The 25950-nt window shown below is 31.9% G+C and overlaps 1 protein-coding gene across 12 annotated transcripts in view; it reads left to right on the forward strand.

Annotated features, from left to right (window-relative positions):
* Window positions 1-25950, forward strand: part of LOC121410196 (dedicator of cytokinesis protein 3-like) — a 117943-nt gene that overhangs the window by 78620 nt on the left and 13373 nt on the right. For 5 of the 12 annotated variants that reach the window (XM_041602110.1, XM_041602111.1, XM_041602113.1 and 2 more), the window contains 9 exons: window positions 303-419; window positions 607-737; window positions 1165-1222; window positions 3242-3436; window positions 6705-6761; window positions 11335-11401; window positions 11824-12000; window positions 13723-13905; window positions 19967-20043. In XM_041602110.1, coding sequence (XP_041458044.1) covers window positions 303-419; window positions 607-737; window positions 1165-1222; window positions 3242-3436; window positions 6705-6761; window positions 11335-11401; window positions 11824-12000; window positions 13723-13905; window positions 19967-20043 — 1062 coding nt within the window. Of the gene's footprint in view, window positions 1-302; window positions 420-606; window positions 738-1164; window positions 1223-3241; window positions 3437-6704; window positions 6762-11334; window positions 11402-11823; window positions 12001-13722; window positions 13906-19966; window positions 20044-22168; window positions 22210-25950 lie in introns of all 12 variants that reach the window. The other 7 variants (XM_041602120.1, XM_041602119.1, XM_041602114.1 and 4 more) reach the window with 7 other exon arrangements.

Here is a 25950-nt window from a genome sequence, read left to right on the forward strand (position 1 = left end):
GAGAGAAACTTTATTAATGAAATAAATGAAGACCTTATTAGAAAATGAAAAAACAAAACGTGATTGATAAAATGAATGTATTTGATTCATGTTATTAAAAAAATGGTGGTCAGTATTTAAATACAACTTCAGCTTTAGTCTGTTTACTGGGAAATCATTGTTATGTGGAGTGATGGTTTTAATTTGCTGTATGTTTAAAGATGCAGTGATTTATTCAAGATATATATTGTAAACGAACATGAACTCCATGACTAGTAAATACTGAACAATTAAAGATTGGATATTATGTTGATTGTGTACAGTTGAAGATCTTGGATGATGGAGTATTGCTACATAAGGAATTATGTTCAGAAGAACTAATGGACTTTCATCTTAACCTGGAGAGAAAACTTGCCAAGCTGATGAAGGAATTTGGACTGGTAAGTTTTATTTGCAAGTCATATGGAAGCAAAGATGTATGAAAAAAAAGAATGATATATGAATCAGTATAGGTATGCATGCACCCTGATTTCTTCTTTCTTCCCCCAGGATGTTTATTTCTTCAACAAATGTTATTTTCTCAAATTCACTTTTATTAATTACCTTGATTTTTTTGTTTCTTTGTAGGGACAACCTAAAGTGTATTCCAAAGCAAGACCTCCCTCAAGACCTGTGCAGCAACCTCTTCAACAAGTTGCTAACATCACATCGGGAACCAAAACGTATAAAAGAACTACATCAGATACAAACTTCCATCCGTAAGTACTATCAATTATTAATGTGATATGAAATTAACATTACATCATAATGAGTTCATCTAATTATTAAAATGGATCTTACAAAATATAGTAACTCTTTTTATAGCAGTATTTCATTCTATTGACAAATATTACTTGAGCCCAGTATTGTAAAATTTAGCAATTGACAGTGGGGATTATTTATTTCTTTTGATCATGCGCAATAATCATTGCAATCAATTACAGAAATCAGCCCCACACTCAATTTCTAAGCTTTGCAGTTTAGGACCTAGATTTGTGGGAACTTTATTAAGATATAATCTAACACTTGCAATAAAGGCTTTTAAAGTAATGAAATATTGAGTGGAATATATTCACAGACTGTACAATTGTCATGAGTTAAGAAATGGACTGGTTTGATATCTTAGTTGTGTCCTTCTATTTTCAGACCAAGAGACAGACATGCCAGCAAGTTCTACTGCCAAACACCAGTGGAACCAATACCGGTAATGTGTTATTAATATCAAAGGTCTCATCTTCATGCTGTATAGGATTTTACATTTCTTTTCTAAATAACCTCTTTTATGTAACATATTGGTTTGAAATTTCCATAAAAATTGCAATAGCTTTATTGTAATAATTGTTGAAGAAAAAAAATGTGTCCTTGACTTCATTCGAATATCTTCAAAGATGATTTGTGCTTTTTGTTTTGAACAGAAGAAAAGATAAAGAAATGATTTGCTACTAAACATATTTTCAATGTTTTTACATGTATGAATGCAAACTGGTTAAACTTCTGCCTTGTGAATTTTGCTAGATATGTTAATATTCCTTTGCAGTTAATGTTTTGTTTTAAGTGTTTTTCTTCAAAGCCAGCACTTCCTTTCTTTGTATAAATCCTGTTTATCTAAAAGTTCAATCTGCTCTTTTCAGTCTATCAGAATTGTTTGTCAATGTCATGTCTTTGCCTTATATCTATCTGTGTCACATTTAGCTGGTACAATGGAGTAAATTACAATGGTCATTATGTCTTACAGAGCATTTTGCATGTAACAACTGCTTTCATTTTGCTTAGCTTTTAAAAATAATTAGAGATACATCTACGGTGAAGGACCTTTAGGGCCATACTGAGAATGAGTTGGAAAAAAATTGATTGCATGCAATACAGCCTTCAAGCTCCCCAATCCCATGCCACTTCTAATATCAGACAACAGATTGAAAAAAGTCATGCATGCAATAATTTAAAATAAAATGAAACGTCTAACCAATCCTCTTTGTGATTCTCTATGGACAATTTAGATGCCATATGTTTGACTTTTGAAATTTCACAATTCTTCTGATTAAAATCAGTAATGGAATCAATATTAGCCCTGTAGCTGGATTTTTGGGTATTTGCTTGCATCCATTGCTCTAAAATACTAAATGTAATGTTTCTTTATTTTGCCTTAAGGACGTTCCCCAGTTATTTTTTGTGCGCATCCTTATTTACGCTATGTGACATCACAATCACTTGAAAGGTTTCAGCTGACATTTCTGTTATCTGTATCCTAACTGCACATCTGATGTGGTTGAATATAATTTCAAACTTTAGGGATATGTTTTTTATATTTTTTGAATTATTTTCCAAACATAAAAGCTCTTGTAACTAAAGAAAGATTTCATAGGGCCCAGTATAACTACATATTTGATATACATTTCTGAATTAAAGTTGAATATCTGGTGAAAAGGGATTTAAACACAACATTATGACCTGTCAAATCTAACAGAGGCCCAAATCTTACAATTCAGCCATTTTCATTGACTCTCATTTTCAAAGGTCTATAGAACAAAATGAGCTTTTTTGCATGATTGCCTTGTATACAGTACCAAAGTTGGTGAAAATATGATAGTTTTCAATTTAATTGTGGAACGCCCTTAAAGCTTACAAATGCTTCTATATTTCCTCTAAAATCTGAAAGTCTATATTTTTCCTAAAAGGACATCATCAAATGCTTCTATATATCTTTGTTTTAGGATTCTTTGGAAACATTTCTGCAAAACTAAATGTAATTCTTGCATTTTTTAGGAAATGAAATATAATTCTCTGATTCTTTTCAAAATTTAGATATTTTCTTTCTGAATCTTGGTAATCTTATTTATTTACCTTACATAATTTCTATTATTTTCTTCAATATTTTTTTAATTCTTTGTCTTTCAAATTCATCTTTTCTTCCTGAATTTGCTAATTTGATTTTAAATCTGTCTGTTTTGTTTTCCTTTCTCTCACTTTCACAATGTTTGAAATGATATTTCCCTTGTTCTTCCTTCTTTAATTCTAAATTTGTCATTCCATTCTTTATATGAGCAGGCCTTCTATATTATTCATTTACTGAATACATCATACATGCCTTAATTACTACCATAAAATTTGTCCTTGTTTATAATTTTTGAAATATCTTTTATTTTGATACCTACCTACTTCCCACTCCTCTGAATCTATCATCTGTGCCACCTTGTGGGCTCCTCACCCCCTTTGCCTCCTATAGAGTCGTACTATGCCAGAGGGTGGGGGTACATTACAGCGTGGTAGAGCAACCATTGCCACTACCACTCCCATGTCTGAAGAGGTACATGAACCCCCTGGTATGCCTCCTCCTGATATGCCGCCACCACTACCACCACCTAATCTCAGGCATCATGTCTCGCATGTAGATCACACGGGATACATTCGCATTCTGCCGGTACATACATACACTGCACTTTGCATTTTTCATTTGCCATTTTATAAAGTATTTATCAGGCAGGTCACCATACACTATGTCAACCAACTGGGGCTAGATCATAGAATGAAATTGTATTCCTGCTAATTACTTGGCATATTCTTTGTTTGAAAAGTAAAACTGAAATTACCAGAAGCTCTGTTTCCCAGATGGAATGTATTTGTAGTAAAGGGTTAGTCATTATTGTCACAAGATGTGATATGATTTAAACTGATCATATTTTTTCCAAGGATTGACTAAAATTTCCACATTACCTCTGTTAAATACCACTGGCAATTGTGTTTAAGATATTCAAAATCATATTCAAAGCTTCAAAACTGATGAAAATGTGTTTTAAAAGCACTATTACAATTGTTTTGTATAGTGCTGGTATAGTGTATGGTGAACTTATGACTTGATTCCACACTGTGCTTTTTTATCAGTTAGCCTTTTTGTGATATTGAAACAATGCCTGTGAGTTGATGAATTAAATAATTTCATGAGGATGAAATATTTGCTGTGATTTTCAGCAGATGTGCTAGCCTTGTCACTTTTGCAGTCAGCATTATTATTTTGAGTGGAGTGGTTTTGTTTGGCTAGATGCTGTAAATAAAAAAGGCGAGAATTTATTTCATTTATCTGAAAAGAACAAAAATTATAATGATAAACTCGTGTATATAATTAGGTTTATTTCAAAACACATAGTTCAGTTGTTTTGATTTAAATCCAATGTCAACCAATGTCAGTCTAATTGCATTAGGGCACATACAAGTGTGGAGTTGAGTCTGCAATTGATTAGATATTGTCATTTATTTATTTTCCATGTTATATATATGTATAAACTCAAAAAAGTTTGAGGGGTATATACATGTAGGCCTATATATATATATATATATATATATACATGTATATACCCCTCAAACTTTTTTTGAGGAGTGGTATATACATATATATATATATATATATATATTTATGCGCATTTTCATCCCATTGGTTTGATGATTTTTAGGTTGCAATCAATTTTTTAGTTTGATCATTTGCACTGTTCCAAAATTAAAGTTGCATGTTTCTTTTTTATATTTTAATTCTGTTTTCTTGCTTCAAAATAACTAATTTCTGGTGTTTATAAGTAGTTAGGCTTGAATACTAATTTTCATATTTACTTGCTTCTAGATGCTTTTAAATGTGCTCATGCAAAAAAAAACATGGAAAAATAGAATAACCTAATTTATTGTTGCTTGCTTATAGCTCATTAACTCAGTCTTGTGTGATAATAATGCTAGTAAATTTATCCTGATGGAAACTGGCTGATGATGCTATGATATGCATTATCCATAGAACATTGCAGGCTCAGTCACCAATGGGTTAATCAAATATGCTACATGTAAAAACAAATGTGATATATGTCTGTATTTGTTTATCAACTTACCTACATGTTTGCTTTAACGTTCGTTTCTGATGAAGTTTGTGGAATGCTTGTTGTGTCTTGTTAAATATCATTCTTGAAAAAAATTGAGATAAATGTAATCTGTAGGTCTAGTGTTTCTGTTTAATATAACATTCCCTATTCATTGTTTTTTGTTGATTGATGTCAGTGCAATTTTCCAAACAAACTTATACATGTACAGTCTTAATACATCTAAGTACATCTTAATTTTCCATGAAAATAAATTTTGAAATTGTGAGAATTAAATTTGAATTTGTTTATTTGTAAGATGGAATTGTCTATGAGTTTGACTAGCACAACAAGAACTTAAGAGGTTTCCTTCATGGTATTCATGAGTAACTTAATATGCCATCCTGAATTAAAGGAGAAAGTAATTCCATGTTTATTTTTTTCTATGTGGGGATATGTTTTAATCAAGAAATATTGCCTATGCTGTTTTTAAGGGAGGTCATAGAGGCATTAACAGTTTCATATATTTTAACTTTGCTGGTCAAACGTAGGCTTTTATTTGCAGGTAATCTTGTCATGTGCTTAACATGATTTTCTGTAACATAATTTTGTATAAAAAAGCTAATCGGTAAAACAAAAATTGTATTCTGAATATATATTACCCTAATAAGTCTGGAAGGGGGGGGGGCTGAATCAACATTTTTTGTGTAAATCTGGCGCAATTTTTTTTACCGCATTGCTCACTGACCTTTTACTTTCAAGTCTTGTGCAACTTTTGAGACCAAAATTAAATCCCTGGGTGTGCGGTTCCAAAATTACGTAACATTTCGTAAGTGCATACAGACCCAGAGTTGCTCAAAAACATGAATATACGTATTCAAATCTAATGCAAATAGCGTTTTTAGCCCAAATTCATATCAAAATGTATCAATATTTTTCCTTTTACTGATTAAAATCAATGAATTTCATCTTGTTTATGATCAAAATAAAGTCCATGAAATTGTCCAATGAAAAAAATAAAAACAAAGAAATACATACAAAATTTAGAAAACGATAAAATACATAAAAAATAAATTTGATGCTGAAGGTTTTTAAAAAGTGCATTTGATCAGAATTATATAAGGAGTCTGTGAACCAAACGTTAGCATTTTAGGGGCATTATTCAGTTAATAAGAGCGAACTTTTGATTTTATGCATGATTAATTAGCAATGAGATTTTTTGCAGAATTTTATGTCACAGTTTTGTAGATTATGCCATGGGTAAAGTGCATGCCAATTTTTGTCGCGATTGTGCAATCAGCAGCGGAGATCATGAAGGGGCAGATTCAGCCCCCCCCCCCATCCTCTTAGGCGTCGATATTGCCCAGTCTATTTAGGGTTAAGTGAATAAAACTTGCTATCGAGGTTAAGGTACCACATAATATACAGTGTACATGCAGCTGTACAGACTCTATATTTTTCTCATTTTGCTGTCAGAATTTCTCCTGTTATATGTTTTTCATTCAGATGGTACCATGGTGAAATTCTTTGTAATATTTAAACATTTATTGATTTATTTATTGTTGCTCTGTCACACTATAAATTGTAATTGTTCAACGAAGCAACATTTGCAGTAAGTTTGCATTAGCATTCTATTAGAATTATACCATGACAGGTGAATGAAATAATTTTATCCAAACAATTCAAGCAGACATTCAGACAATAGTACACAATATTTTTTTATGTTTTTTTTTCATCCATACAATTGCTTTTATTCTTGATATTGCTGTGCAACAAAAGATGGGGCATTTAACTACCTTTTATCTATTTGTGTTTTCATGAAATGCATTTGAATGACTTTGCTTGTATCCACAGTCTCGGAATAGGTCACAATCTGTCTTTACTGTACTGGATCAAACTCATTTAACACAGGTATATGACTGCTGGTGAACTAAAGATGCTTCATATAGCCTCATGCCATCAAGGCACTTTGCCATTTTCAGCCATATAGTTTGCGGCATCCGTCATCTTTTAAATGCTTTTTAACAAATTGGCTTGGGAAATGATAGATATTTTATTTTATGGGAATATCAGGAGATACAAATTTGCCATAATCTTACTAATGTAGCTTTCAACTTATAGATATCTTTATTTTTCAAGTATTGGTTTTTTTTAGTATTGTTTTTTTTTTCAAGATTACTTGCTTGATGATGATGAAAGCTTATGGTTGGTCAATCAGTAATCAATGCAGATCAAGTTATTTCACAGGCCTGATATTGAACAATAACTTTGGTTTGTTTGAGATACTTATTTTTTGATGGGATAGTCTGGAGCTTTTTATTAACCATTGATTCTAAAAAGTTTAATGCATTTTATTCAGGAGTGGTTGCATACTCTCTAATTAATCTTCATTTTATTAACATAACACAGATATATTTCCACTGAATAACATGTCTTTTAATGAAAGTAATATATTCAGTATTTCTAGTTACTGACTTACTTAAGTGTAAAATAAAAAGAAATTTAAAGAAGTGTAAAATAAAAAGAAATTCTTCAAGTCATGAATGAGTGAGCACATTTTAAAGGCAAAATTTTCACTAGCGAGGTGATGTGGCTGAGTGGTTAAAGGCACTGAACAACACCATGAAAGTCTGGGGTTCGGTTCCTGGCATAACCCTTGACAAAGTCATTTTTATCTACATTGATCTCTTATCTTGCATCAAATAAATGAAAATGCTTTATGCATTTTAAATACCAATGTGTATACATGTTTAACAAAGTAAGAAAATAAAAAGGTTATCACTATTGAAAGTTTACAGGACATATATTCAAATTTATTTAATTATTTTTTTGGAGAGGGTGTGAATGTTCATTTACATCACCAAAAGGTGATGTTATGATTTAGGGGAATTTCATTTTTGTCAAGTATAGATTACAGTATGGTTACAACTTAGTTATATCATATATGTACATGTTCATATAATATAATAGCTTGCTATTAAATACAGCCTTGTTCATAAATGGTAAAATATCTTTTTGAAAAAGCTTGTCAACATTGTTATTCCTAGTATTCAAATGGGGTTTTTTTTGTAGAAATTTTAGTTTAATTTTCATTATTTTCCTCCCTTGAATTTTTGTGCATATATCAATTTATCTATTTGGTTTGCATATTAACAGTTGTGATAGATTAAACTTTCTATCATTTCTTTTAACATTGTAGCATTAGATATCACTCTTTGGCGTACATTTCATTAGAAATCATTGTAAACACATTCATGTAATACTTTATAAAAACATTGAACCATGTCTGATCCACAATATGACATGATTCCAAATACCAAAGATTTTTTTGAAAACTCTTCAGCATTGTTACTCATACATGTATTATAATTGAGCAGGAGCAGTATTCTGAAAGCTCAATTAGCGCTCAATTAGCATTTTGGTATTCTGAAAAGTCACTTAAGTCCCCCTATCCTTATTTGGCAGGGTTGCGTTGCGCGCACTTAAAATAGTACGCGTTATGACTGCGCGAAGACTTAATTGAGTAGTTACGAGACTTTTGGTATTCTGAAAAGTCTCATAGCGCTCAATTAGCGGACTTTCCAGTGGGGAAAGATAATGGTGATAAGAGGTCCATTAAGTCTCATCATATCTTGATAAACATGCTAAATGTGGCTTTTATTTCGTATAAATATCATCAAATCGGTTTGATACTGCGACCAAAAAGGAGGAAGGAAGAGAATAAAGGAGAGAGGTATAAAAAGGGAATAGAATAAAGGGGGGAAAGGTGGTATATAGAAACAAGTAAAATAAGGAATATGGACTATATTTGGTATCAAAGAAATTAGAAAAGAGGGAAAAGGGAGACAAGAATTATGTACTTATAGGGGAAATGTGACTATTATTTTTCTATATTTTCTTTTATTATTAGCATCATAAACTATTTTGTTTTTGCACATTATTTTGACAATAATAAGATCGCCAAATCAAGGTGTAAGATGCAGCAATGTTCAGGGGTGAATTGAACCTTTTCTTTCTGACAATGAAAAAATAAGCATAGACCTTTAAGTATTTAAACGAATATAGAATCAAATACAAAAGAAAAAACATAGTGAGTGATATGCCATCATTTTCCCCTTTTTTTAAATTATGCTTGTTTGATTTTAAAATTTTTTGTATTAAAATCAGCTTTTTGTTGGAGAAGATTCTCATATCAATGAAAAGTATGTAGTTTTTAAAATAAGTAGGAATTAAGTTAAAGAAGAACCCCCCCTATCATGGCCCCGAGAAAGAGGCGAATAAAATATTGTAAAAAAGAGAGAGAGAAAAAAAAGAAAGCTACAAATGGATTCAAATAGGGGGATGTGAAAATCAGAACGTGTTCGGAAAAAAAGAGAAAAGCACAAAGGTACAATAAATGAGAGAGAAAGGGAAAGGACAACAGTTAAATTCAACATCATAACGAACCTCTAATATCTGATGTAAATGCTCTTAGCATTATTTTTCAGCAAAAATTCTTTGTATCAAGATCGTGGTGCAGTGCACCTGCAAGCCTGCAAAGTGAAGAGATACTGCGCGCTAGGAAATTTTACGTTGTAAGAGCGCATTTGATTGGCTAATTCGGCTCAGTAGGGGAGTGGCCTAAAGGGAGTTAATTGAGCGCTAATAGAGTTTCAGAATACAAATTTGGATGTACATTAGTGCTCCATAAAATGGGTAACTTAAAAGGAAATTTAAGTGGAAACTTACAAGACTTTTCAGAATACCCCCCCCCCAGATCTTAATGATTTAAAGGAATTTCAGAAGGTTTTATGCTATTAAAGAAGGATTTTAATTCTATGCAAGCAGTAAATGACTTATTTTGCCATGACAAAAATGGTTTGTACTATTGTACCAGCCCCCCTTATCATTTCAGATGAAAATGGATGTAAGATATTTGATGCTGGGTTAAGAATGTTGCTGTTTATTGGTGTGACATAATGTGATCTTTGTAAAAAAAATAAGAATATTGCTACAAGTGCAAAATATAGGATTACAATTCATGAAATCTCATCACCTAAATCAAATTTTGTATAGTCAGTCATTTTTTCTGCTTTTCATTCCATTATTTTTCTTCTTCAATCAATGTATTCATATTGGCTGACTATACTGAACAGGTTTAGCTACCATGATCAACTGCCTACCGTATTTTGTTTTAGACCTAGATGATAAGGATTTTTGTTTAGGACTCCCACAACTTGTTCATGTATCCAATAGTTATCATACATTTCTGTCATTTCTTTATGATTCAAAGTATTCCGACTAATGCTATATTTCTATCTTGTTTAGTTCTTTATCCAAATATCAGTTCTTGCTTTTTTTAAATTTATATCAATGTACTTTATTCATTATATTACTAGCCTATAACAGATATATGCTATGTTTTATTTGTCATTCTTATTCTTTTATAGCAATTATAATTTTCTTTTTAGACATGAGTTATCTTGTAGAATAATTGTTCCTCATCTCTATTACAGATTTAATCATAGAGAGGAACATTCTTTTTCCCTCTTTTTTTCATTACCAATATTAGATGTTATTTCATGTAAACAATGTGTGTGAGTTATCATTAACTTTATCATGTTCATTTAGTTTGTGTAGTAGTTGTTCTGAATGTCATATTAGCAATATACTTAGTCTAGTTTTGACCGTTATTTTCCTTGAAAATGTTAACTAACTCTAACACTTTTGCAATTTTGCATTTATGCATGTTGCATTTTGTGTTCAATTTACATGTACTTGTCGATTATATCACTTAACATCTTTTTCTATTTCAAAAATTAATTAGTATTAAAGCCTGCCTTTAGCTTTGGTAAATTCCCCCAAACTGCCTGTCACTATTTCAAGATATTACTAGACTATATGAATGTGTATGCCCTGAAACAGATATGATGTGGAGATATGAAATGAAATGTGTTCTACAGCTTAAATTTTGTTATTTTGCCTAGAAATTCATTTTCATTGGATGCCTGATTAAAATAAAATGTGTTTTCTTTGTTATATTAAACCTATTACAAAGCATCAAATTGACTGAAAATTTTAGAATGTGATCTCTATATGTAGCTTACTGACAGCCAGTGACTATATTTGTAAGATATGTGCAAAAAGATTTTTTTTAAATGAATCCATTATCAAGAAAGGGCATTAAATAGAAAAAACTATTGCCAAATTTGACTTTTAATGGTTGGAAAAAAAATTATTCTGTATGATTGAAGTTTAGATGATGTTCAAGTGTAATTCACATTATAATCCTTTACCAAAGCTTTAGCCAGGCTTTAAAGCATTTCATATTCACACAAAAATTTGTCCAATGAAAATCAGTGAGTGAAATATCACTATTCAACTATGATAATGAAAATATTCATGAGAAATGCTTGGGAATCGATTACATCTTTTTTAATGTGGTATTAGTTATCATTATGTGAATGCAGATAATTGATTATTGTCTTTTATTTGTCTTTCTTAGAAGCAGAGTACGAGGAGAAAGGATTCCTTGCCATCACTATCATCACTATCACCTTATCCAAATTCAGGTAATTATGCTACTTAATTATTACCTTGTATTGTGAGTCTGTGCAGATGTATTATCTTTCATAGTACTATTAATTATATGAGGTGGAATAAAACATAAAAAGGTCATTTTAAATTGGGATTGATATTTGTTGATGGCTTGAATGTATTCGTTTCTAATAACATGGCATTGTGAATGACAGTTTGTTACATAAATTTGGTTAATTTCTTGTAACATGGTATTGTGAACAAACATCTGCTCCATTTCCATAATGCCATGGTATTAAAAAATGTTATTTTCTGTTCCATGTAAATATTGTTATGTTAAAGTATTTAAAAAAAAGGTAACTGGTAAACATAATATTGTTGCATACTCTAATCTTTGTATTAGATATGGTCCATATTGAAAGATTTATCCATCTCTTTTTGGTTTTTTTTTAAACAGCAATACAAGAGTTTGTGACTGATGTGAATGATTCAACATCATCATCAAACCGTACAAGTGAGAGTCCATCTCTTTCTTCAGCTCGTTTATCTCAAGAAAGTCAATCTTCATCTATTCAAGATGATAGACCAATACTACCAAAGAAAGGAAGCTCAAGACCAAACTCATCTGGCTCAGGTATCCAGTCATTTCTCTTTATGTAATCAATATTATATTGCTGAAAGTACTTGCAATCAATAGCAAATCAATTTGAGGTTCCAAATCAATCCCAAGTGTTGCAATAGTTCTCATCTGTTAAAAATATGAATTGATTTGCTATAACGATTGAATGTCAATTGCAAATTTGCAGTTCAGATAAGAAACAAGTTTCTTGCACAAGTTAGTAAACAGAGACTATAAAATGATTGTTAAAAAGCATTCCACATAATGTATTACAACACAGACAGAAACTGAAGTGTTTCAATCATGAAAGCAAAGAAAGTTGTTACAGTTCACTCTTCAGTTAAGACAAAAATTAGATGGATTTTTCCTGTCCTTTCAGTTTGAGTCCACTTACTCCTTATTAATATTGTATTCAAAATTTGTTGCTTATGTTACTCATACAGGCCTTATTTTTGTTGGTTACATTTTATATTTTTTAGGATGAATAGAAAATAAAACATATCCAGAAGTTGTTCTAATGCAGATTTCTTCATGTGAATAGCATTTTTTTACCCTTAAAATCTGTTGCATGTATTTATTATAAGCAAGTACTACATGTACATATAACAAACACCTTAGGTCTCTGCACGGATACAACACTTTTATTTTATTTCCATGTAAAGAATTTTATTTTTTGTTTAGCAGTGCTACCATGATTCCCTCCATTGAGGACAAAGTTACTAGTTCATGCAATAGGTTATGAAATACCTCCTTATTCCTTGATAGGCTTTGAAATTTCTTGCACATGGAAAATCTACTTGCTATTTGTTTTCAATTATGCCCTTATTTTCTAAATAGAAAGTAGAAAACTTGATTTCCTGTTAGCTTGTCTTACCTATCTTACCTACAATTTTGTTTGGAAGCACAAACTTTTATTTGCATGTTTGCCATTAAACTCAAATTATCAATGAAAGAGAATGAGCTACCATATTTATATCATTCAAGAGCAGTCTAAAAAGAAATAGGTTCACCTTTATTTCTCCTTGTATTCACTGCATCATACATTTTTTTATGTTTAATAGTATATCCTGTTCATTCATATTGGAGTATTACCACAAACATCTATCATTCCATTTCAATCATGAATCTTCATGATGAACCCCCCCCCTCCAAAGTTGTTCATTTGACAATCTAGAATGAAGCCTCTATTTCTCTGTTTTTATAAAATCAAAACTTTTTATTGTCTCATTTCTTCGTTATTAAAAAAACATGTATTGCAAAATTGCTTAGTACCTGCATGATTAAAGTTAAATTGGTATATTACATACTTTATTGCCCAAGTTTTAATGGTGTATTTGTAGCCCTATCTAATTGGCCATGTGAAATGAAGCACCGAGTTATAGTGATGTAGTCATGAGAGTGAGAAAGAATACTGGTAGTAATGGGGGGGGGGGGGGAGGGTGGCTAATGTAAATGCTCATGCTTTGTAATGGTATATTTTCTTGAAAAATTATTTCAGACATTTTGATATTTATTTCTATTGTAAATTGCTACCAATTCAAAGGTTGTTATTTTTGCATTCCATATTTTTTCATTTTATACTTTCCGTTTCTGTATTTTTTTTTTATTATACATATCGTAGAGAAATGGTGGCTTTAATCTAGTATACATGTTATCTTGGACATTCATGTGCATACAACAACTTTCTTTTCTTGACTTGATTGCAACTTTATTCATCTTACTGATGATAATGATTAGAATTCTCTGGAGTAACATCATCATCTCGTATTAGTGAAAGTCCTTCAGTATCATCATTGATGAGCAGGATATCAGCAGACAGTCAAGCTTCATACCTTGATGATCGTCCTCCTCAGCTACCTCCTAGAAAGATTAGCTCAAGACCGAGCTCAGGGGGGTCAGCTGGAATCATCGATCACAACCGTAGGTCTCTCTCTCTCTCACTTTAACTACCCCTGGACCTGTCTTGCCTGAGATCATCCTAACATACATTGTAGTAGCATCCAAAGGATGTCAACAAAAAAGCCATTGCTGCATGCGAATCATTTCATATCATCATTTACTTCATGTTTCTATAGGATAGTCTTTTCGCCCTCCCCAAGATACTTGTGGATTTGAGACCTGAATGTGTCCTTGTTCTTGTTTTGCTCACCTACAAATCATGGCTTATTACATGTGTTCAGTAAGTGTTGTACAGTCTAATGCTTGTGATGAGCAATATTGGAAGGAGATACTTACATGTGATTCCATCTGGACTAAGATGATTTCTCTTTCTTCAGAACAGTGTCTTTTCCACAGCGTTCTTTTCTCTCTCTTTCGCTTTCCTACTGCAGTGCATGTTACTTAAAGGGGAAGTTCACCCTGAAGAAAACTTTCTTGTAAAAATAGCAGAAAAAATAATAAAAAATATTGGTGAAGGTTTGAGGAAAATCCGTTAAAGAGTAAAAAAGTTATTAGAGTTCAAAGTTTTGGATTTGTGACGTCATAAACGAGCAGCTGTCTCATGTGTTATGTAATGTAAAATGCATAAATTTCAAATTTTGTATGGTTCCTGATGACTTAATTTTGTTTTCTTTTCATGATCGGATGTGAAACGATTTGTCTATTGATATACAAAAGTTACAGTGAAAACCATTTTCAATTTTCTGAGAAAATGACATTTCATTGATTTTTTACCATTCGCTATGTAGGAATGCTGCTCGCATATGACGTCACAAATCAAATAATTGAAATTCTAATAACTTTTTAATTATTTGATGAATTTTTCTCAAACCTTCGGCAATATTTTTCATTAATTTTTCTGCTATTTTTACAATAAACTTCTTGTCAGGGTGAACTTCCCCTTTAATGGCACTTAATATTTGAACTTATGAATGTATTTCTCCCTTTAAGTGTTTTCTCCTATGCATTTTGGCTCATACAAGATATGTCATGCTTCTCTGTGTTCTATTTGCACCTTGTAATGCACACTTTTTATAATGACAGTATTAAATGCAACCAATTAAATTAATTATTATGCCTTGCTTTCACAATTTTGTATAGAGGACAAAATGATTGATATATCAATAAATGCACTATTGATGCTGTTCAATTTAAAGAGAATGAAGAAATGACCAAAATTCTAATTTGTTCATCGCTTTTTAAACTATCCGTTCATTGAAGAGTACTTTTAAAAAATGCCCAAATAGTAAATTTCTCTCAATTATCTGCAAGATTTGCATTTACATATCTTATTAAATTTTCAAGCCAGGTCAAACATCAACATGTGATAACTTGTAAACAGTTATAACAAAAAACATGAAATATTACTCATGATTAATAATTCATTTTTTTAATTATAAGCCAAAGAATGTTTGCATGTTATACATTGGTGCATTGTGCATGGTAAAGTCATTAGATAGTTTAAGTGGTGTCTAGGGGTGTGCGACTAGTGTAAATGGGCAATCTAGATGGTGATAAATTCATTTGTCTCATTATACCCCCCCCCCCCCCCGCCCCCCCAAAAATAATTTGAATGATTATATGGAATTGTAGATGGTGTGAAACCCTGTTAAAAGCTCATGTCCACCTCAACAAAAGTTGTCTTGCATTAGAAAATCAAAAAGCATAGCACTAAAAATTTCATGAAAAAAGTTATGACATCCAATTTTTGCATTATTTGCACCAAACATTATTATGTGTTGATGATCATGTCACTCTTACTATTTCTTCTGTATTTATCATGTGAAATATATCAAATTTTAATATTAATGTTCTAACAATATAGAACTAAGTTTGATTCCTCATTGGAAATGTATAAACATAGTTTATTGAGACCTGGTGGAAATCCTCTTTATCATCAAATCTACAAAACATTGAATTTGTAAATTGGTTACCTCATTTGCATACTGTTTATGAATGTGCACATAACAGTAATGTGAAATTTTGGAACTAAAAAATGCCACCAATATCTTGTTTGACATCCAATTTTGATGAAATTTACACTGATAAGCTTTTGAGTCTTCCCTGTGTTTGCTCAAATTATCTTGGATAGGATAATGACAGAACTTATTTAGTGTTAATTGCTGATGTGGTTTACGGTACACCATGTGGAGTGTTTTAGAAACAGTGGATAGAAGAAGAGAAGAAATGGATAGGTGAGAAAGTGGAGATTTGAGAGTAGAGTATTCTTTCTTGAAAGTAGTCCTGAAAAGGACTGTAAACCAGAAAGAATTGATGAGTGAGAACAGCTTGAGTAGTAGAGCTGATGAGGAGATGCTGGCTTGAGTCGGCGAGTAGAAGACGGACAGTCAACCTGTCCGAAACGTTGAGTCTCTCTACTACTCATCATCTCTACTCGCCAACACAAGCCAGCATCTCCTCATCAGCTCTACTACTCTAGCTGTTCTCACTCATCAATTCCTTCTGGTTTACAGTCCTTTTCAGGACTACTTTCGAGAAAGAATACTCTACTCTCAAATCTCCACTTTCTCACCTATCCATTTCCTTTTCTTCTTCTATCCACTATTTCTATAACGCTCCACATGGTGTACCATAAACCACATCAGCAATTGTACATGCCACCATGCAAACCTTCAAACAACATCTTATTTAGTGTTAGTTTAGAACTTGGCAAAAAGCATAACTGCATCATGCATTGTTATTCAAAGTTTTCACAATGGACCCATATTAAATCTGCCAATTTATCTAAGTTAATTTATCTAGTATTCTTTGGAAAAGACCTCATTTGTCTTACTCTTTTCAATTATTGTTCACTAAGATTTTTTAAAGATTTTTTGATGGACATATACACAACAAAAAAAGTAAGTCCCCCCCTGATTCAAAGTGCTGTAACTTTTGAATGGAATAATTTTGATATATGATATTTCGTAGGTGGTTTTCTACACTCATTAAGCAACTCCTTGGGAAAAAATGAAATTGATCAGTTGAGTCATGTATGAGTAATCAAAGATTCAATTAAAAAATACAAAGTTGGGCGAAAGTTGTTTGGAGAATTTTATGGTGTTAATGCTGTTTTACTATCCATCATTTAGCCACTCTACATAAAATTTGATAACGTATGTTCATGGTTGAGTGAGTACAATTTTTTGTGACCTATTACCATAGGGATTTATGGTAGTGTCCTCTATAACAAAAAAAAGTCTTCAAGTTTTAACATGTTATTGCCTCCCCCAATTTCTCGCCCCCCTCCCCAATTTCAAATTCTGGATCCACTACTGATTTGTCTGTAAATTCAACTGATCCTGAGAAATTGTTAGGAAAAGAATACACTTATGCAGTAAAAAGAGTATTCATTCCTAAGTTTTTGAGTGTGCTCGCTCGATCATGAAAGTGTAAAAAGTTCAGTAAGTGTGTGGTGATAGGAATAATGAATGATAAAAGCAACAACATTTAAGTCACATTTGAAACCGAATTTGCCCCCATTATTCACTTCATAACCCCTCAATTCCCTTCCCCCCCATTTGATGCATGCTCACTCATCCATGAATAAACAAAACGATTTCGGCAGTTCCAACGGAGTGATATTCAGAAACATATTTTAGCATTCAAACAAATTTATCACCCATATTTGAATCGTTATTTGCAAAGAAATGGTACCTGACAGTATTTCCTGAAACCCAATTTAAAAAAATGATATTTGTTTCAGCAATCCACTTAATTAATGAGATATGATTATTCATAAACATGGTTATGGAGTGACCGAGTATGGCCATGTATTTTTTAGGATAACATATCGACCAAACTCTGTGAACTTAAAATGGTTATAACAAGTTAGAGTTATTGATTGGATTTTCTGTTGTTCTTGCTATATTATGCTGCACTACAAATATTCTGTTAATTACGACTTAAAACATAAACCCAAACCCGGTTACGGAGTGACGGTTACAGAGAGTGTCGGAAATATTCACACACAGGCAATGTAAAATGAACTTATATTTGAGAATTTTCCTTTATTATGATGTAAAATGATGACCTTCAGATTATCCAAAGGAAAATTTTACAAAACAAGATTGGAATTTGGTAAATAAATATATATGTAGTCCCATGTTTAGAATTTTTTTGCTTGGTTTGGATTCTCCAATAAGGAGATGCATAATAAAAAAAATTGTGGCTGATTATTTTTCTCTTTTGTATTACTGAAATTCCATGTGTGATGGAAAATTGTGATCCAGATTTGAAATAGAGCCGATATAATTTTTTTGAAAATGTCCACTTTTGCTTGGAATTGCCCACTTCATTTTTATCCCGATATCCGCAAAAATAAATAAATAAAATACAAGCTCTTGCTCAAATTACCGACAATCTGAAAAAAACAGTGTGGAATCGTGTCTAGATCATCATGCAGAAAATTTAATTGCATGACGGCCTTTCATACAGGATTATTCAAAATCTAACTAACAAGGTGAGTCAGGATCCGATTAAGTTAGCCTGCGCGTTTACAATTTGAGTGCAGCGGCGCAGCACAGCAGACCTCTCATTAATTGCAGTTTAAGTTTTGGCCATGTTGGAGGTATTTGCTGAATTGCCATCATAACTTTGAAAGTTGAAGATCTAGTTCATGAAACTGAGACAGAGTAATCAAGTATCATTAATCAAGTATCATTGAACGTCCTGCTTGAGATTCAGGTCACATGACCAAGGTCAAAGGTCATTTAGGGTCAATGAATGCATGATTTTATTATATGAATTGTGTTTTTTTATTTAAATAACTATTCAATAGTTGTTTTTCAAAGTCAGCACTGCTGCTGTATTGAATGGCGTAATGTGGTGTTCCACTTGTTAATTCATTACATTATGTCATATTCTTGTAGGACAACAGAGTTTGATTGTCTACTTGTTGCATGCCTTTTTGTGTAGCTGCCAATGTAATGAGAAACTGCATTTTGTCTTTCACTCATTGGTTCATTTTTTTCATGGTTCATTTTGTATGACGATGCTATTCTGTGAGAGTACATGATTACAAGTACATGTAGCTTTTTCAGTCAGAAAGGATTTGTAAAGAAATGAGGCTTGCTTCATGTGTGAGTGGAGTTGCCATTCAACTTGGTAAAGCGTATGATTTTACATAATAATTGAAATAAGATTATAACGTCTGGAGTATGACCTATTTTTTAGGAGTCGGGTATTGAATATTTTGTGTTATGATTTTGCTAACCCTTCCAATGTTTAATGTATATTCAAAGAATTTTTGTATGAATACTACCGTGTTTACACTTAATCGGGTTGTGGTTTATTTTGTACTGAGTTTACATGCTGTTACAGCTCGTAGTTCAGAACCGCGAGCCAATGCAAAAACCTGAAAAGATACGCAAACCAACAATATACGTCATAATAAAGACAACGCTGGATCCATGCGCTTACAATTACGTCACAATGGTAAAGTAAATGAAATGCCCACCAATTGCCGATGCAGAATCGGCTTTCTGTTTACATGTAGTAAAAAAGCCAATTCTGCATCAGCTCGCGGTTCTGAGCCTATTACGTTGGTGGCGCAAAATTGCCGGTTCGGAACCGTGAGCCGTCGCAAGTTAATTGCATTTACACGCTATGAAAAAGCCGATTAAGTGTAAACACGGTATACATGTATTATTCCCAATAAACAGGGTTAGAGAATGGAGGCTCATACCAAATGTTTTAGAAAAAACAGAAAATACAACTTTGATTTCTTTTCTTGAAAAAATAGTTAATCAGTTTCAAGGAAATATTTTTTTATTTATTTATTATACATCATAAGCATTTGAATGAAATATTGAGGAGGTTTCTAAGACAATTTAACATTGCAGGTTGTATATTTGTATGCTTATATATATTGGACATGATAAACAGAAATACAAACATGAGACAGCTTTCAACTGTTTTATATCTACCAGATCTATGTACCTTCTGCTTTCAAATTTTGATTAAATGCTGTACGTAAACAAATAATACTTAGTTGAAACAATCGAAGTTGTATTTTCCATTCTCTTTTGTTTTGTTGATTCAGGAATGAGTAGCTCTAGTTCCTGCTCTGGTACAGATATATCTGAAGAGGGTGTAGCTCCCCCTGTCCCTTCCAGAACAGTAAGTGTAATGTCTTAATCAAATAGTCTTCAAGTTTTGATGTCTTTCCTGTGATATTTTATGTTCCCCATCTCTTTTTATTTTCTTTCTTTCTTTTTTTCTTTCTTTCTTTCTTTCTTTCTTTCTTTCTTTCTTTCTTTCTTTCTTTCTTTCTTTCTTTCTTTCTTTCTTTCTTTCTTTCTTTCTTTCTTTCTTTCTTTCTTTCTTTCTTTCTTTCTTTCTTTCTTTCTTCCTTCCTTCCTTCCTTCCTTCCTTCCTTCCTTCCTTCCTTCCTTCCTTCCTTCCTTCCTTCCTTCCTTCCTTCCTTTCTATTATCTGTTTCTGTCTTGCACTCTATCTGCCTCTCTTTTCTCCTGCACATGCATTCCCCCTATTCTTTCCTTCTCTAGTTTTGATAGTTCCCTTTCCATGCACCCCTCACTCAAGATGTTTATCCCTTCCCTTTCATCTTCATTTCCCTTCGTATCTCTTGTACCCCCAAATCTCATTCTTTCAATTTTCATGTTTTTTTCCTCTTTTCCCATTTCTTCACCTTCATTTTTTCCTCTTGTCATCATTTTGTCAAATTCTAAGTGCTAGTATTCATTAGTTATACCATTCTATTCCATTTTTTCTTTGTATTTTTATACTTAATAACGTGTTTCAGAGCCTGTTAATATATTCCTTGTTTAAATTCTTGCTTCCTAATCTAAACATGTTATGTATTTATATCACTTTTATCCATTCCAGAAGTATGTTTATATCAGTCATGTGTAGCAGCACACTTTCTCTTTTGCAAGTTAATCTAAAAATTCATAACTGTTATGTGGTTTTGGCTATATTATTAGACTTCATCTATCTTTCAAGTTCTGCTATAAATATAAAGAGAGGTATATAGTGATTCTGAGACATTTGTTTATGTGACAGTGTCACTCTTATAAAAAAATGTGCACATTAAGCCAAGCATAAAACATAACTTAATCCAAACACCAAATATAATCCTAACCCTAACCCTATTTCTCATCCTCACATTACCTTGATATCACAACCCTACAGTAACTCTAACCTTGTGTATTCAGAGATGTTAAGACAGAATAAATTGTTATTGGATTAAATATTAGGTCAACGTGAGATATGAAATAAAGTCAGACTGTAGTAATGAACTACTCAATATTTTGTATTGTTCGTGGGTTAGAATTACCTGGATGGTGTTTTTAAAAACTGTTCAGAAATTATACAAAAAAGTTCACCTGTCATGCATAACTTACAAAAGCATTATGAAATGTTTACTTGGTTTGTCACTTTATCAACAAAAATATTCAACACCTATAAATTCAGAATTAAGAAAAAAGTTATTTGCTCTAATATTGTTTTCAGCAATAGCACAAAAAAAATTGTTGTGGTTGCTAATGCTCAAAATATCATTGATGCCATTCAACATATTAAACAAAATCTACAAAATTTTTTTGTCTTGTTAGATTTTTAACTATCTTTACAATTATTTATATACAAATTTTTGGTGTCTAATCAAATCAGTGATAAATCTCAGCATAGGGATTTAATTTTACTCAACTTATCCTTTTTTTAATTTAAATCAATTGCCTTTCCTGCGTAATATTCTGAAATTACCATTTGACATCACAAGATACATGCAATTCATATAAAGCTTATAATTCCCCTTCAGTTGTTTCTTAAAACTTTTTGTCATGACTTTATGAAGGATTAGCAGGACTAATATTCTTACACTTCAATTGTTATCTCTAATTTTCTCTGGTTTTAGAATTTCCTAACACCTTAATGACTTTTTTAATGACTGATAAGCTTTGCATTCAACTGTCTGTAAATGAAAAGGATTGTAATTTATAAATATTTTCGTTAAACTTCAGACAATATAATGATAATAATAAACACAGTCTTTCTTATGCGCCATCTGTCTAGTAAACTATTCCGAGGCACCTATGTTTTGTGAATGACATTGATTGAGAATCTGGTTAAGACTCAAGAACATGTTTTCAATCTTTGTCATAGGTAATTTACGATAGCTTTATGAAATATTCCCCTGGCCTGTAAAACAAAAATAAATAACTTATTGTTTAAATAAGAATGAGATACAAATAAGCAATATATTATTCATGTAATTGACTAGTCCTTCAGGATATCTCTGCTTAGTACCTGGAATTCTTTGGGGTAAGTCAGGGATACATACTTTCACCTCTTTTACAATACACTCACCCACATATATCCTGAGAGTGGGTATCATCAAACTTGACTATGTTTTTTTTTTTTATTTGAAGTATGCAATTACTATTCTTTTAATGGCTTTGACCAGTTTTTGTATCACAAGCACAGAAATTGCTTATATTTGTTGATTGTATTTATCACGGAGCCATCAAATTTACTTTGGTCAGTTGTATGATATTTAAGTTGTGTAAGGAGAACACATGCAAGATCTGCCCAGTTTGACATGATGTTCAACATAAGCAGTTTTCAAATGAAATTGACAATTCTTAAAAATGGACATGAAATATATCATCGAGCTATCATTTGTATCTTATTTGAAAATAATTTTTTAAGAGCTTTAAAAGTATGATTTTGCATCTTGGCATATTTCAGAATAAAAAAAATCTGAATATTGACCATTTCTTGAATCTTAGTGTATTTATCATATACGTTTTAAATACGTTGAAAAAAAGAAAGGAGGTGGAGTTTGTTGTCATTTACTAAACAAATTTACCTTAAAACATTGTTTACAAAATGTACATTTCCCATAATTTTATTCTTTTAATTTGAAAAAAAAATGATGCAGATGTAAGAAGCTTGACAAACATATTTAGCATTTAATGTTTTTAAAAATGAGACTGAGGATCCATATATAATTGATCAAGGGATTGATATTTCATGAAGGTTTACAAATCTGCAAGACTCCTTTGAATTATCAGATACTGAGATTGTATGAAAAATTTCATTTTGCAATGATATATCATTTTGCAATGATAATCTTTCTTATTTTAGATTACTGGAAGTAAATCATAGTATGAGGTAATCCAGTTATCTGCTGGCAAGTCATTTCATAACATCTCACTAAAATAGAATTTGATTAGGCTGCTCCATGAAATGGTTAAATGGGTATAGTTGGTCACAGTTTCACACGTTTTATTTTCTTTGTTTGTAATAACTTCACATTGTCATAGATATCAGCAAATCTAGCAGAACTCATGAATAAGCTAGGAATACCCCAGACGGAGTTAAGAAAAAGCTTCAACACAAGTAAAACTTGCTATGATTTCTCTTTTATTTTGGTATTTTGTTTTTTAGCTGGTTTTTATGCATATCATTAATTAAGAGATTATTAATTACAGATTTGAGGTGCTGTCTGCAATCAATTCCCAAAAGCAATGGGTTGATAATAGAGGTGTCTAGGAGGGAAGAGTGTTCCAATGTTTAATTTTTCTTCTTGACTCACTTCTTGTCTATATCTGAAAGATGTGTTTCATTTATCATTTAATTGCAAAACCTTCAAGCTTTACCTCAGCTGCAAATTCCCCCAGTTATGAGCCTTGTTGCATGAAAACCCAAGTACTAATGGTATCTTTGCCATCAGTGTCAGTTACCATGTCAACATCTCTAAACATCTATCGAGTTTTGTCTGGAAGTTACCATCAATTAAAAGTAAATGTTAGTGTTTAAGTTTTGTACAACTTGGTTCAGATTTAGCCACTTGCCTCTGCCTAAAGCTACATGTCAAGTGTAAATATTTCACTATTTTATTCCTAGTATTTAAGAGATAAAAATTATCTTTTACTGGGTAAGTCTGCAACTGTTTGTTACTGAATGAGTCTCTTGTAAAAAGGCATGATGTCAAGTATACTGTTTGAAAAAGAAAGTGATATTAGGTAGTGCTTGACCATTGGGCTCATTACTTTCATTGTGGAATTGCTTCTGTGAAATAACTGCTTCAGTTGCATACATGTATATGAGTGCATTTCCTATGGAATGAAAGCAAACATGAAAAATGTGCATATGGTTTCATGAGGTTTATACATTTAAATATACATGAATGTTTATATTCATATGAATAACATTAATCACTGTTTCATAGTAGAATGGGAAATTCAGATTGGCAATATTATGTTCAACAGTCAAACTTCTTTCTATGGATTAAGAGGTAAACTTTGGGGAATTTTTTGGGTTATACTACATTTATGAAGATCATTAAATATGATTTCTATATGTATACATGCTATTCTGATTTTAGAATTCTTTTACACAGCTTACCCATCATATTAATTTGATTTCTCAGATGAATTACATCACCCTATGCACTCTTATGTACATTTAGTCACAACAGATTCTTGTCATGCATGTTCATAGTCTCAAAAATGAAGAGATATCATTTGCACATCATACATAAGGCTCATGTTCCATCAAAAAGTCTGGATTGCTTTCAGTTTCTGTTTTCATAGAAAAGTATGTAAACATTTAGCTGTACATGTCACCATGCAGTCACTGGAACACTAGCAATGTAGTGCTTCTCCATGGACAATTTATGTGACATAGAGGTCTTAAGTCCTTAGCATTTGCCGGAGAGATCCATGGACAAGGCTGGGACAAGGCAAGGACAAGGCTGGACAAGGCCAGGAAATTTAATTTAATCCAAAATAAGAGGGAAACATTGGACAATAAAATGATATTGAATTGAATTGGTGAAATATTTTAATGGAAAATTATATGAAGTGTTGTGATCCTTGTGCCTGGCTGTGGCCTCAAGGACAATTAATTGGCCTTGGCCTCAGTGGTATGAAGTCCTTGGACAGTGTGGCCTCAGCTTTGTGGCCTTGTGCACAACATTGAACTCTAGATCTTGGCAAGTAAATTTATGTACAGCATGTCCCACAAAAAAATGTTTAATGGCACTCTAAATGAGTTACAATTTTATAATTGTAAACTAGCATGTATTTTATACAACTGGCTTAAATTTTTATTTGATATGGTCCATTGAACAAAGATATATGTGCCTTCTTTCAGCACCCACCAGAAAGCCTCTCAATCCAAGTTTTGTATTGATAGTAAGTGTAATCAGGTTCAGCTAACACAATTATCTATTCAAGTGGTGTAAATTATATCTTTTCACATTTAGTCATGGGCATAAATATAGAAGGGGATAAATGAATGGGTCATCCCAGATTCCTGAATGAAATGAACAAGAATAATTTCCACCACTTGATTGATATGATTACATTTACTACTTAATAACAAACTTGTATGGAGAGGTTTCCTGATGTGTAGTGAAAAAATGCACATATATCTTTGTGATTATTGTACCATTTAACATAAAATATCCAGTTGTTAAAAATTGATTACAGTTTACTTTACAGGTTTAAAGATTTGAACAATAAGTTGTAATTTTAATATTACACCCATCCAGAGTGCCATTTTGTGGTACACACTGAATGTAGTGCAGTTAAAGAATGGGGATTATATAATGTATATATATGGTGATGTATACAGTAGGGTAATGAACCCAAAATTTTGAGGGAACCAAATATAGTGTATGGGGCAACAAAAAAAAAACCTGCGAGCCAGCAAAAATTTACACCTATTTAATACAAAACTTTTTATTTTGATATAAAATTCAGAGAAAAAAATTATTTTAACTGCCTTTCATGTTTTATATGACTTCTGTACATAAGTCTACAAGTGTTAGTATTGGTACATATTTGCAGGGGTGTATTGTAATTATTAATATCACTTAAAAGTGATTCAATTAATCTGTGGGTAAGCTTGGTAGTACTGTATAATGGTAAACTGTACTGCTATCCCATGCAATTTTATCAGGAAGCTGTAGGGATATTTCTTTGAACAATACCTTATATTTTACTCCTTAACACACATTTATATTAGCCATTCTAGGCCATCTATTTTGAACAA

The sequence above is a fragment of the Lytechinus variegatus genome, chromosome 3 (genome assembly GCF_018143015.1).
Source record: "Lytechinus variegatus isolate NC3 chromosome 3, Lvar_3.0, whole genome shotgun sequence".
Classification (NCBI taxonomy): domain Eukaryota; kingdom Metazoa; phylum Echinodermata; class Echinoidea; order Temnopleuroida; family Toxopneustidae; genus Lytechinus; species Lytechinus variegatus.